Consider the following 16,067-nt stretch of genomic DNA (forward strand, 5'->3'; position numbering starts at 1 on the left):
ACCAATGTATTACAGCTAGATATCTTCAATACTCCATTTTGGTCGCAATTCAATCTCATAGCTATCGTGATCCTGCCCAAGGAAGCGGTGCATAGATGCCCACGCAATCATGGCCGCGTTGTCTGTACAGAGCAATACAGGAGGGAAGAACGTCCTCAGTGACTGCCCTGAACAAAATATGTCCAGCCTTGATCGCAAGTACTGATTACTTGCAACACCGCCGCTGACGACAACTCCTCGAACGTCTACACTGCGGTTGGCGCACCACAACAAAGCCTGCGACAGTTTGTCTTCCAGCTGATCGACAGCTGACTTTTGGAACGCGTGAGCAAGGCCTCGGCGCGCGGATACGTCTAGGTTATTGACACCGCCTAATGAGTGCACATGTCTCTCGACAGTGGAATGCAGTGATGCATAGGAGAATGCCGGTTTCTTCCAAAACGGGCGTGGAAACGTTGGAGCTTTGGCGATCTCCTCGGGCAGCGCTAGCGACGCAAAGTGTTCGAGGCTAGCAGCGGGCCCATGGGTACCCCATTGCATTTCCAGAATTCGTCCAACTTTATCGAATGCCCGGCCAATGCTTTCGTCAGCTGTTGTCGCCAAAATGCGGAACTTTGTCAAGGATGTCGCCAGTAGAAGCAGGGTATGTCCCCCTGATACTAGGATAGTGAGGTATGGGAATTCAGGAGAATCACTTGGAGGTGAAGTCAGCAGTGGCGTGAGGGCGTGGGCTTGCTTCAAGTCTGTTAATTCGGAAAGTCATCCATACGCGATGGATGCTCACCATATGATGTACACCAACCATGGGCTTGTTCAGAGCAGCGGCAATGTTCTTTGCAGCATTCGACCCGACGCTCAGACAGCCACCGATGCCGGGGCCTCGTGTGTAGGCAATTCCGTCAACGTCGTTTACTGACAGACGCGCATCGGATAGGGCGGTTCGGATAGCACGAGGCATGTTACGTTGGTGGGCCTCAATGGCTACAGTCGGGTGTATCCCCCCGAATGTTTCATGTCTTTCAATTCCCGTGTTCCCGTGAGTAAGGACCGGCAATGATAAATGGTGACAGACCTACAGGTCGTGTTGCTTGATAACCACATTAGATAAAATATTGCGGAAGGAGTCGACCACAGCAGCGCATGTGTCATCAGCCGAAGACTCGAGCGCCAGCACAGTAAAAGCGCGTCGCCATCGCGGGGGACGACGGATGGTGGCACTGAGAGAGAGCATAAATTGGAGTCGTGGGAACACTGATCACGAACTGAAAATGTGATCGCGCCCTGCCTAAATAAGGAAATCAAGGCGGGACTCGATGATCGATCATCCGAATCCACTGCCCTGGCCGCGTTTTTCCATATCTGACTACTTCTCACCTTGCTTCAATCTGGAAAGTCTCTGTACTCCACGATACATGGAATTTCTGATTGATGAAGGCTCGTACTTCCCTATCACAAGCTCGCTGGGCTTGGAAGTGATTATCTAGGGTCGAAAACCAGCCTCTATGCGAGGACGAGTCTAGTTATTGTCCAGCTTGCGACGTATGAATACGAGGTCTAGATTCCCAATAACATTCACCGCATGCAACGACATCAAGATATATAGGAATAAACACCAAGCCCACTATCCCTAACTGTTGCAGATTTCAATAATCTGTTAAATCAATAATGTCGCCATCATACAGGGCACTGTCCTGCGAACTTGATGGCATTTGGTCGCCAATGGAGGGCCGCGGGAGGAGGAAATGTTTCGTAGGTTGACCAGACGGGAGGGAGGGCATATCATCATCGTCGCTGTCCCACATCCCTCTCAAAAACAAACCTGGACTCGGTTTGAACTTCGGCAACGGCACAGGTGCTGAAACGACACGATTGGCTGGACCCGCGGGCGGACGTATTGGGCGTAGGTGTGGACGTGGACGCGGACGGTTCTCTTGATTCGACTTCACTCTCTTCAATGTACTCCCTGGTTGACTTACAGATGGACTTATAGATGGACTTGGCCGCTTTCGGGCGCTTATGCCACCATCATTCACATCTCCTAGATCTCGTGACGAAGGATTCTGCGCAAGAAATACGTCGAGGGCGTCTGGCAATCTAGCGACCGGCCTGAATTCGGCCCGCGGCAGGGGCAATGGAGATGGATCAGCACGTAAATTGGGCGGAATGATTCCGTAGGATGGTTGACCTAGTGTAGATGCGCCGTTTCCCCGAGGCCATGACTGGGCGACGTTGTTGCTATGTGCCAGAGTTTGGGCGGCCACACTAGTAGACGGTTGAGAGAGCGACATATTCAAGGGGACCGGGGACCTAGGCACCCTCATCGCTGCCGCTTCAGGGAGGGGCTGTGAGAGCGAAAGAACAGGACTAGAAGATGGACCCGTCCTCCCTCCAGTGAGATCTCTCACCTGCATGACAGGTGCGCGAACTCGGGCTGATGGACGCCAGTTTGAAGTCGGCCTCGTCGACACAGGTTCCTGTGACATCGATGGAAACGACATCGATTGGGTCGTCGAAGTTTCACTTGGACCCTCGAATGGTTCTACCGACCTCTTGGTGTTCCGTGGCCGACATTGTCCAGCCCGCTTTATTGGGGCCTTCTTTTTGGATATCAACTGCTCAAAGATATCATCAAACCGACTTCGGGGCAGCTCCTCTTGATCGCTGAGGCCTTCCGAAATAATATCTGCATCATGCAACCTCCCGTAGTGTATCTTGGGTGGCTGAGTACTACTTGAATTATAGTCATTGCGTCTGTTGTATCGTATGGGACCCGGAGCAGAGACCGGGATGGAAGATGAAGCATGCTCTGATTGCCTCGAGGGTCTGACGGGGGAATTCGTGAGATCGATGATACTGTGGACTCTTTGTAGTGGCGCAGATGCAGACGGTGGCTGGTTGTCTTTGCGAGTGGTGATTTCGACAGGATTCACGTCAACGAACGTGATACCCTCAAATAGAAACTCCTTTGGCTGGGCCGTCGGGGGCGTCTGAGGTCGAGTGGGCACATCTACCAGTGTTATTCCTTCAAATTCAAAGGCAGAAGGTCCAGCCACAGGCTGAGTAGACGTTGACGCAACGGGAGATCGGCGTGGAGGTATTGCACGCCTTGGTGGGGAGCTCTTGATGCTGAGTGTATCCTCCATTTCCTCGTCAGGGGCCTCGGAAGCAACCCTCACTTGAGTAGCTTGTGGTGCACGTCGAGGTGCCCTAGTGGGACGATTCCTGAACTCCTCCTCAAGTCCAGGATATACTTCAGCAAGGACGACGCTTGGTACCCACAATTGCACTGCGCTGCGAGGAGGCGGAGGCAGCTTCCCAGTCGATCTTGCACCGACCTTAACGTTCCCGGTTTCGTCTAACTCCTCGCTATCGTTTGTTGGGGCGGCCCCACGAAATCCCTTAATTCCTAGATTAGCAAGATCAACGAATTGGGTTGGCGAAAATGCGACCAAGTATTCCAGCATCTCGTCTGTGGAAACATGCTGTCGTGTTCGAACGATCTTCAAGCCCAAAGGACACGTGTCGTCTACTGGTTGTACGGCTGGGCGTACCGTTCCTCTGTTGACGAAGGCATCTGCGATAGCGTTAGTCGGTTGAATGGAAACGGGTCCACCGAGGTATTTCTGCACCAAAGACGTCGGAGTCCCTACGGGCGGAGGCCGAACGCCGTTTCTAGTCGGCTTCTCGTCTCTGTCCAAAGTCGAGTGGCGCAGGAGATGCATCACTGCTGATGGCCATACCAGTGTCCTAAACCGTTTGATGATAACGTCTCGATATCCCCACTCCCCGAATTTCTCTTCACAAAACGCAGCTAGGGCGGCAATATTGAAAGACCTCGCATCCCTCACGCTCCCCCCTCCACGTCTCGCCTGTGTCGCGAACACTGCCGGCTCCACATAGTTTTTCAATGCATCCATGTCAGGAAACGTGTCGGGAAGACTCGTGGATGCACATATATGTGGTAGAAATCCCTTGGAGTTGGTGCGCAGCTCCTGCATCATCTCAGCTCGCCACTGGGGGAGGAATGGGCGAATATCTTGGTTATTGCGGTTTTGGTATGCGGTTAGCAATGAGTCTCCAAAGCCACATCGCGCAAGGCCATGTGCTATCACTTTCCCGATCTTGTCGACCCCCTGTCATATTGGATATTAGTACTTGGACAACGCCCGAGTAGAGGTGAATACAGTATGGTAGTCCCCGCCATTTAGAAGGGCGAATAAAATCAGTCCTCCTCGAGTCAGGCAGACGCCAGGGTGGCTCTGCATGGCATCGGCGGTATACACCCAGACATGATGCTTGCTAGGTTTCCCATTCTTGTCCAGGGCGGGCTTCGATTTGTTGCCTGATAGATTGATCCCGGTGCTGCAAAGAGCCCCAGTCAATCATGGCAAAATTGCATAGACCATGAATGATAGAAACTCACTTTTTTATCACAGTTTGGGCCCCGAAAAGAAATGCGTCTACGTCATCTGTCATGACTGCGTCTAAGGAAGCGTATCTGTTCAGTTGCGCTAGCTCTGCCTCTGCTTCACCCGCAGCCTACGGCGTGCCGTCAGTATGAAATTGGATTACGCCATGGGATGATAGCCTACTTCTCGCCATTCTACACCCATCAGAGACAGCATCGTCTTGAAATCTTTAGCGAGCGCGTGTGATCCTGACTTGCCCAGTTTACTGCCTCTCTGCAAGGAAGCGTTATTGGCGCTCGGAGAGAGGGAAGGTCCGGAACGTGTACCTTAGTTTTGGGCCTTGCACGCCCATCAAACATAAAAAGAGGAAGAATGGGCCAATGTAACAAACTCAGCACCCGGAAAAACAGCAGGCGAAGGCCCGGATTCTCTCCGCCCTGGCAGAATGACGCGTGGTGCAGCCAAATACTGGCATCGATTCCGATTCTGTAGCCACGCCTTATCACAGAGCAGATCAGAATGCGGTTCTAACATCTATACGATAACGAAAAGATCTCGCACCTATTCGACACGTTGTGCTGAAAGCCGTCTAACACAGCGAGCTTCCCAATGGCGGTAGATGTTCCCACAACGTGAATGATCTGTGAGATAATGAGAAGACATTCTCAGCTCCTGGACTACACTCACATCCCAGAGACCTGGCACCCCCATGAATGGAAGCTGTCGCGGTGTTTAGATGGGAGGGATGAAGGCGACCCTGAGCTACTGCAGAAAGTAACGCGATCACGTGCGTGTGACAAATCGCGTCGAGTGACCGTGCCAAATGACACCTGTGACTCTACGCCACTCAACAACAATGCCCGGTTTTGCTCCTCTGCTGGCTGGATCAAAGCGACAAGCTCCCTCAGGTCTGCAGGGACAGCCCGCTTCGAAGAGACCCGCGCTCGATGAACGCTGCTGGATGGTACAATGGTACACTGCTTTCCATGATTGTCGAGACATATTGTATTCACGCGACTCTGCACTGCAGGAGGAAGCCTCAGACGCGAAAACACAAGACGTGGGATGGCGACGCTGTCCTCGTTGTTAGTGGTACACGGGCAGTGCTCTACGACACCGACGGAAAAACGTGCGTGGCGTCTACAACGATTATAGATGACCCTTCTGATTGTCCGTATGGCTTGACAGGATTGGCAGCGGAAAGGTAGACGCTGATTTGTCCGAGGGAACACCATTGCAGCTAGCAGGCAAAGAATTAGAGATCGACTGCCCAATACCTCATTCAGAGTATCTGTCTGGTGCCTGCTTTGGGCGCAGCACTGCTCCTACGCCACAACCAGCCACGAAAATCCAGAAACCATTCAAGAAGCTCACGACATCTAACATGAGAGTGCCTCTCGTCAAGGACTCTAGTAATCCTCTGTCTGCGACGCCCGGCTCAGTAAAGGAAGAACAAGTGTCTCCCGGGGCAACCACCAGTGAGGATAGCGACGAAGTTTCAGAAAGTCACTGGGTAGCAAACTGGTAGGCTTCCTTCAACTCGTATACCACTGCTGGTTGCTCATTTTTGGAATCAGGCGGAAGCCAAAGGCCTCGTCCAACAAGCAGACTTGGGACGGCGATGCCTATATCTCTCAGCGTGGCAATCTCTTGACCATGATCTCGGAGGACGGGAAAATGTATGATAGTATCTTGCATCGCAAAGCATACTGTTGGTTAATATATGCGTTAGAATGGGGACCATGACATGGAAAGGATCACCACTTTACGCTGGTCTCTCCTTTCACTTTGGAGGCAAGGTAGTCCAGCTTGATGCTCAAGTAACAGCGTCACAGTTACCAATGACCACCGGAACGTCACATAATGAGAATCAACCACCCCCTCCTGAAATCCCCGCACTACCTCAGGATGAACCGAAAGCTGCGCCTTCACGATTCGTCGTTCCATCCGCGAACTTCTACGCCCCAAAGATGAAGAATGTTGTCCCTAAGTATGAGCGTTCCGCTTTACTCCGCGTTTACTAAATGATGATCCATTGTATAGGCATGACCCAGATGCCCCAGGTGCGTTACTTATGAAGGCGCCAACGAAAGAGCACAAATCCCTCTTCAACAAGAAGTACGTATATCCTACGCCTACTCTTTCTTTCTTTAATGTCATACCCCCAAGGAATTTACCTGTGATTCCCGTTGTTCTCGACCCTATACTTGTACGACATTTGCGTCCACATCAAATAGAAGGTCAGCATCGTGGACTCTCCGAATCACAAAGTTTGTTCATAGCTGGTCCGTTAGGTGTGCGGTTTTTATACGAGTGCGTCATGTCCATGCGAAAGCACGAGGGTCAAGGCTGTATTCTCGCAGATGAAATGTACAACCCTTCTTCCATTGCCTGAATATTGCTGACCCAACATTCGTGCATAGGGGACTGGGTAAAACCCTGCAGGTACTCTAACTCGTGTACACTCCTCTCCATTCACGCCACTCAAGTTGTTGTAGACCATCACCCTCGTCTGGACTCTTCTCAGTAAGACCTAGTTAATCCATCACTCAGTCCTGACCATGTTTGCCTTCAGAACAAAACCCCTACGGCAGCGGCCTTCCTGTTGTCAGCAATGTGCTCATTGTCTGCCCGGTGTCATTGATCAACGTATGTTTGTCCGTCCCCTCTACACCTTTTACCAACATTCGGTCCAGAATTGGAAGGCCGAATTCCATAAATGGTTAGGTCGCGACCGAGTTGGGGTTGTCGCTTGCGACAAGGCAGACAAGAAAGTCATCAAGACGTTCATCAACACGTTGAGTCGCCACGTCGTCCGTTGAATCATCTTTTGATGAAAGTTGTACAGGAAAACCCAACAGGTCCTCATCATCGGTTATGAAAGACTGCGAACAGTAATGTAAATGTTTTTAGCGCCTAGTTGGTATGACTTGGCCCTGACTGTTGTTCCACAGCGGCGAACTTGAGTCTTGCATGTGAGGTATTCAACAAGTTGTGGTAGAGTTTCGACTCATGGCGTGCAGCCCCCCTATTGGACTAGTCATTTGCGACGAAGGTGCTTCTACAATCTCACAACTTTGCTCCATGTCCTCAACGTCGCTGAACTAGGACATCGCCTCAAATCCGCAAAGAACAAGACGGTCGAGACGCTGAGAAGGGTGAAGACCCTCCGTCGCATCATCCTTTCTGGGACCCCCATCCAAAATGATTTAGGAGAGTTCCACGCCATGGTAAATGACGATCAGATTACAGCAGGAATCCTTGACCTATCCTTTCTTAGGCCGACTATTGCAATCCAGGTCTCCTTGGTATGAACCTGTCTGTTCTTCGGAATTGGTATTGATAACGGAACAGATGAATATCAGGCCTTCCGTCGCATTTACGAGGTTCCGATTCTTAAAAGCCGAGAACCTGATGCTACTTCTAAAGAAATAGAAATCGGCACTGCACGTTCGGAACAGGTACGTCACTCCTATCTACCCTCAACATACTCTCTCATCTTGTCTCAGTTATTAGCTGTTGCAAAGAGCTTTGTGTTACGGAGGGATGCCTCAATCTTAAATAATTATCTACCACCCAAGTGTATGCCTAATCCATTGCTACCCGGCTTTTATCTAATTCCCTATTTACCAGATGAATTCGTGGTGTTCGTGGCGCCCACGAAGCTCCAGACATCCATATTTCAGAAGATACTAAACCCTGATCGTGTCGACAGCCTTATGCAAGGGCCGACAGCGGAGTCCCTCGCCTTGATTAATATGCTCACTAAGATCAGCTCTAGCCCAATCTTGTTAAGGGCAACTGCTGATAAGGCTAAGATAGCCGGAACATCTGTTGCCAGTAAGAGCTTGGAGGGCGCCTTGCAACTCCTCCCACCCAATGCAGAAATAGAGGACCTTTCACTCAGTGGTAATCTATACATTTACTCCCATGGAAAGCGTCGCTGACTTGTGTGCAGGGAAGTTGTCTGCTCTGGCGCAACTTCTTGCAATCCTTCGACTTGTATGTACATTTTTCGTGTTAATCTCTCCTTGCTCACGGCTGCCAAAGCATACTGACGAGAAGATCGTTCTCGTTTCCCACTATACATCAACACTGAACATACTGGAAGCATTCTGCAAGAAGAAGCGATATTCGTATTACCGACTTGACGGGTACGTGACGAGGGCTTACCAGAAATGCCTGGCCTTTAATCCTTATCTTTACAGACAAACAGCTGCGACCAAGCGACAGGAATACGTCAACGCATTTAACAAGTCAGATGCGAAGAGCGCTTGTAACTAAATACTACTTGCAGTGATTGGGATCGGTGCTAACTTCAACGGTGCCAGTTGTATTTCTGCTCAGTTCGAAGGCTGGTATGTATTTCGCCATACTCTAGAACATTCGGGCTCATGATGCATCATTAGGTGGAGTAGGCATCAATCTCGTCGGTACGTGTCTTCGCTGGAGCCACGAGCTCCTTCTCACATATATCAAAGGCGCTTCTAGGCTGTGCCTCGTAGATTCAGATTGGAACCCAAGGTGAGTATGATTGACAGTTACTAGTTTCGCGCTGATGATGAACGAAAATAGTCACGATCTACAGTCCATGGCGCGAATTCATAGGTACCGTATTCACCATTATTATATATACATTATTTACGCTTTCTTTCAGGGACGGGCAGAAACGGCCAGTGTATATATATCGCTTCTTGACCACAGGTGCCATCGATGGTAGGTGCCTCATAGTCGATTTGCGCACCAATTAACATTTGGGCAGAGAAAATATACCAACGACAAGTCACGAAACTCGGGTTGAGCAATGGTAAGTAGGTGACTGAAATCTTGAACACCTCGCTGACGTCTCATCCAAGCTATGATGGGAAACGTAGGTCTTCCTCGATCAAGCATGGGTACAGAGCGCCGTAAAACTGATCATCTGTTAGGGAGCGGAAAATAGCAAATCGGACTCATTCTCGCGGAAGGATGTAAGTGCCGGGAAAAGTGAGGTAAGTTATCAACTGACCTTGCCACCTTTCAGCTACGAGATATCTTCAAGATCCATTTCAACACACCTTGTAACACACACGACCTGTTGCAATGCTACTGTGCTGGCTCCGGGCGTCGGTTATCAGAGCAAGATGTTTCTTTGTCGGACGAACTCATGTCAGATGACGAGGAGCCCTCTCCACACGAGGGTTTCGTCCAAGCTTCAGAAATCCGTATGCAACCAGTTGCCGACTATGACAAGAAGGTTAGCAGCAGAGCATTGTGGAACCATCTGAATTGATTTAAGTTTATTCTTGCAGCAACTAAAAGAGAAAGAGATGCAGCTCGCAGCATTGGGAGAATGGACTCATATCAACTGCCTCAGACCGACAGTCCAGGATGATGTCCAGGACGACATCCTCAGGCGAATCCTCAGGCAGAACAATTCAAGGCCGAATGACCACTCTCCCAAAGAACAGTCGCGATTCGATCGGCTTCTACACGACACTGACTTGGATAATATTGCAGCCGTAGATGAGGGAGTAATCAATGTCGATTTGCGCGAGCTCCCGGGTGGTACCATATCGTTCGTCTTCCAGAAGACTTCTCTACTTCCGCAGAGTTCGGAAGAACCAGAGTAGAATAAAGGCTGTAGACACGGGTGGTTCTTTATCATGCATAATAACAACTTCAGTCTGGGACAATTGATCGGTAGAAAGACGGCACCGCCGTGAGGTACAGAGAAAGAGTGGTGTGCCGGACACCATAAATACGGATACAACGTCCAGGAAATCTAATGGATCCAAACAATGTCCGAAAACCCCCCAACTGATTGCAGTCGGGTATTTGGGCTGAAGGATAATGGAACATCAATTCGGATCGAGTAGATCCCCTGGTGTGTTAGAGACTTCCGTAGACAACTGTTCCATCTATCGCGGTCGCGACAACTTTGGTATCCAGTAAGTCTCTGGCCGGGACAGTCATGATGTCTTGTGATAGCACAACATAGTCTGCTCTTTTGCCGGCGACAAGAGTTCCAAGTTCATGGTCCGAGAACGAAGCATACGCTGGATCAATGGTCAGACCTGTAAAAAAAGCGCCAAATTGATATGAACGATCATCAAAACCAAGACTGCAATCTGTACCTCGAAGTGCTTCCACCCGAGAAAGACGTTGGTCTGGGAACCTATAATCATAGATAGCATTGATATGAAAAAGCTCGCCCATCTCCGAGAAGTGGTGTTTGCATACCAGCCTGCGGGTCCATGCGGAGATTCGCCACTCAGGGACGTACGAGTAATAGCAGCATAGAAACTGCCCATCGGATTCATATCTTCAACTGGGAAATCAGATCCCAATGTCAATCTCGCGCCACTTTCGATAATGTCTCGGAAGGCATAAAGGCCCTTCACCCTTTCAGCGCCCTAATACCGAAAGTTAGACAACTATATCTCAAAGCTTGACTGCGAGTTATGTCACCAGTTTGCTTTCAGCATACCACATGTCGCTAATGCTGTGTTGAAACACATAAATATGAGGCCAAATTCCAATGGGCGGCAACAATGGTGGAACTCACACATGGGTTGGCTGTACGCTGGCAATAACTTTCAAGCGGGGTATGAGTTTGCATTTGGTGTGTGCGGTGAACACATACCACCCAGCTTCCCGAGGCGCCGCATATCGGCCTTTGTCATTAACTGAGCATGTTCAAGCCGAGGTCTTAATGCAGTGACATTTACGCCCTCCAACGCCGCCTCGAATGAATCCAACACAAGGCCATTCGCACGATCGCCAATTGCATGAACGTTCTACACCAAAAATATATCAATGCGATGCGTGTTGATGTACCATCACTCACAACTTGCCATCCATCTCTTAGAAATCGACCGATGACCGTGGAGAGTGTGTCAGCCGATAACCGCATAAAGCCATTTGTCGAGGAATCATCTGTGTACGGCTCGTACAGCTTTACAGAAGTAAATCAGTCTTTATCTCTTCTCATCAGACTCACGAGACTTACAGCAGCTCCGCCCGTTCTCAGAGCACCTATGTCAACACTAAGAAGTTAATTCTGATTGAGTCAGGATAGATTACAACGTACCATCTGCAAAGATCTTCACACTGCGCGCAGTGAGTCGTCCGCGGCCCACAGAAGCATCGGGGGTCGAAGTGTTACCCCAATATGCCTCGTTTTCGTTGAAGTAGGTCATGCCGTAGACACGAATCTACAATGAATGAGAATGGACCAAAGGGCACTGCTTTCTACTAACAGGGAGATCACCTAACCCCGCTTGGCTGTGAAAGCTAAATTAAGCACAAGGCAGTTGGTCCGTTGCTATCCGAACGTACCGTTTGAAGAATTTCAACGATGTGGGATCCAAACCAGCATCGTGGATAGAGGTGAGCCCAAACCGATGGGCATCTTTCACGGCGGTCCCGAAACGCTTCAATAAATCTGCTTCGGTAACTGGGGGCTGCTTCACAAGTTCCTGCGCATTGTCCAGGAAAACACCTGAAGAAGGTAGGAATTTTCGTTGAATGTCATCATGACGCAGAGGTAAATACCTGTCGGCTGGCCCAACTTGTCGCGCACGATGACACCGCCTTCCAGGGTATCAGGGAAAGGAAGACTGGCTTCCACAGCCTTGGGTGATAGCCAAAGTGCATGGCAGTCCTTACTTTGTAAGACAATAGGTCTCCCATTAAGGATAGAATCCGTTTCCAGATCCTCCTAGAAGAATAGAACATAAGCGAACGTCCCGTCAGCGAGACACCCAGACGTACGGCAGAAGGCCATCCACCTCGGGGCCAAAAGGTGTGATCCCAACCACCACCTAAGATGTACTTGGTAGTGTCTATGTATACGTCTTGATTAGCAAGGACATATTCTCGAACCCGTGCAACGGCGTCTACGCAAATCATTAAACAGGGGATATACTGAATGTGTAAATGACAACTACCTTGGACAGAAGCAGCGCCATCGAGAAGAAGCTCTCGACTGGCACCGTATTCAAGAATGTGTCCATGGGAGTCTGTTAGTACAAAGTGAGCAATAGCACCCGAACGATGCCGCGCCCAGTGCTAACCACTGAGCCCGGGAACAATGATTGTCCCGGGTTTGGTGTATCGAACAACCAAGTTGCTCTTGCTGCTGTGACGACGCTGAATCTCGGCTGGCAAGGGTCGTGTGCCGTTGTGAACATCGTTGCTTTGCATTTCACCAGAAAACACTCACACAGATTCCCCGTAGCTACGATGAAGGCACCTTGAACCACCAAGCATTGGACATTCGGACGATGTTCATCCACTGTGTAAATCTTCGGGCCATCGGGAGTACACAAAGCATAGGGTTCAGCGAGTTCGGATGCAGGTACCGTGCTCCGGGTAGGAGCAGAGGCGAACCAAGACAGGCCGGCCAAACAAGCCACCGCCACTAGAATCTTTGCGTTGCGAGAACTTTCGACGAAGACGGGCTCCACAGAGACGACAACCTTCTCCGCCTTTTCTGTAGTGGTACGGACCCCAATAGGGGCCTGCGTGCACCCAGATCGGCGTTGGCGAGAAAGAGACATGCTGGGCAAATGATGAATCAACAACAAGTCCATACATCGAGGGAAACCCCATATGTGCGTACTTTCTTCGGGATGCGGTTTGTATGGGATAGCAATTGAGGGCAATGCTGCTTTCCACTCGGCGCAAGGTACGGCCTTTTTAAAGCCCCCCACTTGAGGCTGTGAAGAGGGAAAAGTCCCATAGGCCCAAGATGTGGAAAAGAGATGTGCTTCTAGGCTAAATTGATTGTTTTTTTTATTCAATCAGCAGTTTTTGCCAACGTATTGACGCGAGTGGGCGCAGCGGAGTACTAGTATATCGCGTGCAAACGCCCGTTTGGCGCCCGGTTCAGTGATCCAAGCTTTAGCGGCTTAGCGCCCGCTGGTGGCGTTTGTTCGAGTTAAACGCCGAAGTGACACGCTCGCGACACGTCGCTGCTGCCCTTGAGCCTGAACAGTCACCGTCAACACCGTCAGGCAACAATGCCAATTCCCGAATTTCTGCGGGAGAGGACCCAAGCCGCTGTGGGCTCACTTAATGCCCACAGAATCCTGCTTTATGGCGCTGTTTCAACCATAGCTGTCACCGCCGCAATCGTTAATGCTTTACGGAATTACAGTAATTTCTACTCCGTAGCAATTTACCTTTCCAAGAGCAGTCGCAGTGTGCTGGTGAGCGCGCATTCCATTCATCCCCTCGTCGTAATATTGATTCACTCAGGTTCTGGCAAATTTCGGCCTGCTTATAGCATTGTTATGTGGTCACTTGGTGCAGCAGATCTTCTTCGGGACACTGAGAGCCCCAGAAGTCGAGGTGCGGGTAGTTTCAATACATGCCATGCCTCCTTCTGACACAATTCATAGCGTCTGTACGATAGACTGTGGTTCTTCATAACTGAATCGCTGTTAGCGTTCACCATCTTCCGCGACGAGTTTGACATTCCTTTTGCCCTCATGTTTGGCTTCTTGCTCTTCGTCAAATCATTCCATTGGCTTTCCGCAGACCGCATTGAATGGGTGTGTGACGCTTCTGTAACTTTGGTTCTCGTGCATGTATTGACAGCGCCCCGCAGATGGAACAACGCCCTTATCCTGGGCCCCCAATCTCATTCCATGTCAGAATGGCCGCCCTTTTCATCATTCTGTCAACCATCGATTTTCTCATGTTTATAATTGCTGTTGAGAACACCGTCGTATACGGTGTGGGTGGAATGGTTCTATTTGCCAGCGAGGTAAGCTGTTCATGAGAATTATAATGTCAACTACAGCGCTCACTACATCTCCGATCATCAGTATGCCATCCTCATGGCTAGTGTTAGTAACACCATCGCGAAATATGCACTATCGACTTACGAACTTCATCGTGCGGGACGCCGTGGAGGGGAAAATGCACCTCCTTGGGATAATAAAAGCATGTTTGTTTTCTATATCGAACTGGTCACAGGTAAGAGAACGAGCTACTGTTTTCTCCCGTGATCATTCTAAAGCGCCTGCCAGACTTCCTCAAACTCAGCACATATCTCGTGTTCTTCACAATCATCATCACATTCTACGGCCTTCCACTTAATATCGTCCGCGATGTCTACATTACGGCTAGGTCATTTATCACTCGCTTACGCGCTTTACGTCGATATCAGACGGCGACTAGAAATATGGATCAACGTTATCCAGATGCAACCGCCGAGGAAATGTCGCAGATGAACGACAGGACATGTATTATTTGCCGCGAGGAAATGATCCCGCGCGTGAACCCTACAGAAGATGCAGCCCAGGCTCCTGCCCAAGCAGACGGACCAAATACCACTCCCAAGAAGTTGCCTTGTGGTCACATCTTCCATTTCCACTGCCTTCGTTCTTGGCTTGAGCGCCAGCAAAGTTGTCCGACTTGGTGAGAAGGATTTCCTCAAATGTGTTTAGATTCTAGCTAAACTACTACCCTTATCTTAGTCGCCGCACGGTTTTAGATCCCAACCCCCCGGGCCCACAACCGCCCACAGGCGGAGTTCCTGTCCCCCAGCCTCCACCGCAGGCAGGAGTTCCTGTCAACCCTCATGACCAGGGCGGTCAGAACCCTCACGGTATGAACAACCCTCTGGGTTTTATGGGGCGATTATTCGGGCCGGGCCCTGCGCAAGCAGGTCAAGGTGGACCCGCTGAACAGAATTTACCGGTACTACAAGGCGATCGTCCTCAAGACGTTATCATCCAGTACCATATTCAATATCGACCGCACGCCCCAGCCGATGCGCCAGCTGCAGTACCGGAACCTGCGCAAGAACCAATGCCCATACCGCGTCTCGTTGAATTCCAAGGTCCGGGCAATGTCTTCCATCCCTGGGAGATGGATAATCGATGGTTTGATGAGCGTGCGCCTCAAGACCCTCCCACGTCCGTGCCACCGCCGAGCGCCACTACTCCAGCAACCCCCGAAGCTTCCTCGTCTTCTAGCGCCACGCCTTCAACGGTTCCTGAGTCCGCAGCAACCGCGAGTGTTGAACAACCTATGGACCCTCGGCGCGCTGCCGCAGAAAGCGCCCTGCGTCGACAGATGAGCGCCAATCAGAAAGCTAACTTGCAGCCTAGTTCAGCGTCTTCCCCCACAGATGCTGCCCCAGCGGTTGCAGCGCCTTCAACAGATCTCGTGGTTGAACCAGCTGTACCAGAAAATGACTTTTCGATACCCTCGTTGATCCCTATCTATGGCGTTACACCGGAAGAACTAGCACAATCGAAGACCCCGCTACAGTCGAGAGATACCGGGCACCTCCAGACGTCGTTCTTGTCAGAAAGCGGCCTCAGTGTGTCTGAATCTCGCGCGGGGCCATCGGTACTTCCTCCGGCCCTTAGCAACTCCCAACTAGCAGCTCTGGACACGTTGACACGGGAGGCTATCGATGAACGACTACGCATACTGGAAGGTGTTTCGAATACCGTTTATAGGTGCATCGACGATTTGATGAGGATGAGGAGCGCTCTGCCAGTCGTATCTGCCCCGCAAACGGAATCAACATCTGAGGAGGCAAGCCTGCAAAGATCCGGTTCGATGTTACCGCCTGAGGCCAAATCTGGCTCGGCCAGTGGCGAGAGCCCCGTCCCTACACCTACGACCACTGTAATATAACTCAATGTCCCCCGT

The 16,067-nt window shown here is 50.5% G+C and overlaps 5 protein-coding genes across 5 annotated transcripts; 2 read left to right on the plus strand and 3 right to left on the minus strand.

Moving 5' to 3' along the window:
* Positions 1–15: 15 nt before the first annotated feature.
* PC9H_007635 (uncharacterized protein) lies at positions 16–1,231 on the minus strand (the record flags this gene model as incomplete). Its single annotated transcript, XM_036777163.1, has 3 exons — positions 16–735; positions 785–1,016; positions 1,077–1,231. 3 exons carry the CDS (start codon positions 1,229–1,231, stop codon positions 16–18), a joined length of 1,107 nt encoding a protein of 368 aa, XP_036630783.1.
* A 412-nt stretch (positions 1,232–1,643) lies between these two features.
* On the minus strand, positions 1,644–5,120 carry PC9H_007636 (uncharacterized protein; the record flags this gene model as incomplete). Its single annotated transcript, XM_036777164.1, has 7 exons — positions 1,644–4,133; positions 4,185–4,362; positions 4,424–4,539; positions 4,593–4,682; positions 4,736–4,907; positions 4,971–5,050; positions 5,097–5,120. 7 exons carry the CDS (start codon positions 5,118–5,120, stop codon positions 1,644–1,646), a joined length of 3,150 nt encoding a protein of 1,049 aa, XP_036630784.1.
* Positions 5,121–5,265: 145 nt separating this feature from the next.
* RDH54 (helicase) lies at positions 5,266–10,021 on the plus strand (the record flags this gene model as incomplete). The annotated part of the gene is made up of 33 exons (XM_036777165.1): positions 5,266–5,381; positions 5,440–5,538; positions 5,598–5,933; positions 5,987–6,088; positions 6,142–6,399; positions 6,453–6,527; positions 6,579–6,649; positions 6,704–6,779; positions 6,833–6,854; positions 6,908–6,935; positions 6,985–7,058; positions 7,106–7,206; positions 7,258–7,308; positions 7,364–7,384; positions 7,433–7,464; positions 7,518–7,639; positions 7,690–7,717; positions 7,764–7,870; positions 7,919–7,991; positions 8,043–8,318; positions 8,368–8,411; positions 8,460–8,563; positions 8,618–8,685; positions 8,741–8,767; positions 8,819–8,842; positions 8,891–8,933; positions 8,985–9,017; positions 9,067–9,125; positions 9,172–9,216; positions 9,266–9,279; positions 9,338–9,379; positions 9,433–9,645; positions 9,701–10,021. The coding sequence occupies 33 exons, from the start codon at positions 5,266–5,268 to the stop codon at positions 10,019–10,021; spliced, it is 3,105 nt and encodes a 1,034-aa protein (XP_036630785.1).
* Positions 10,022–10,280: 259 nt separating this feature from the next.
* PC9H_007638 (uncharacterized protein) lies at positions 10,281–12,952 on the minus strand (the record flags this gene model as incomplete). The annotated part of the gene is made up of 16 exons (XM_036777166.1): positions 10,281–10,465; positions 10,526–10,566; positions 10,632–10,804; positions 10,860–10,893; positions 10,957–10,984; positions 11,035–11,188; positions 11,239–11,346; positions 11,401–11,426; positions 11,482–11,605; positions 11,651–11,675; positions 11,730–11,892; positions 11,946–12,111; positions 12,165–12,289; positions 12,341–12,412; positions 12,467–12,553; positions 12,616–12,952. The coding sequence occupies 16 exons, from the start codon at positions 12,950–12,952 to the stop codon at positions 10,281–10,283; spliced, it is 1,848 nt and encodes a 615-aa protein (XP_036630786.1).
* A 462-nt stretch (positions 12,953–13,414) lies between these two features.
* HRD1 (E3 ubiquitin-protein ligase hrd1) lies at positions 13,415–16,052 on the plus strand (the record flags this gene model as incomplete). Its single annotated transcript, XM_036777167.1, has 7 exons — positions 13,415–13,603; positions 13,653–13,745; positions 13,796–13,948; positions 14,005–14,163; positions 14,225–14,375; positions 14,429–14,819; positions 14,879–16,052. The coding sequence occupies 7 exons, from the start codon at positions 13,415–13,417 to the stop codon at positions 16,050–16,052; spliced, it is 2,310 nt and encodes a 769-aa protein (XP_036630787.1).
* Positions 16,053–16,067: the final 15 nt, after the last annotated feature.

This window comes from Pleurotus ostreatus (assembly GCF_014466165.1).
Source record: "Pleurotus ostreatus strain PC9 chromosome Unknown scaffold_5, whole genome shotgun sequence".
In the NCBI taxonomy this organism is placed as follows: domain Eukaryota; kingdom Fungi; phylum Basidiomycota; class Agaricomycetes; order Agaricales; family Pleurotaceae; genus Pleurotus; species Pleurotus ostreatus.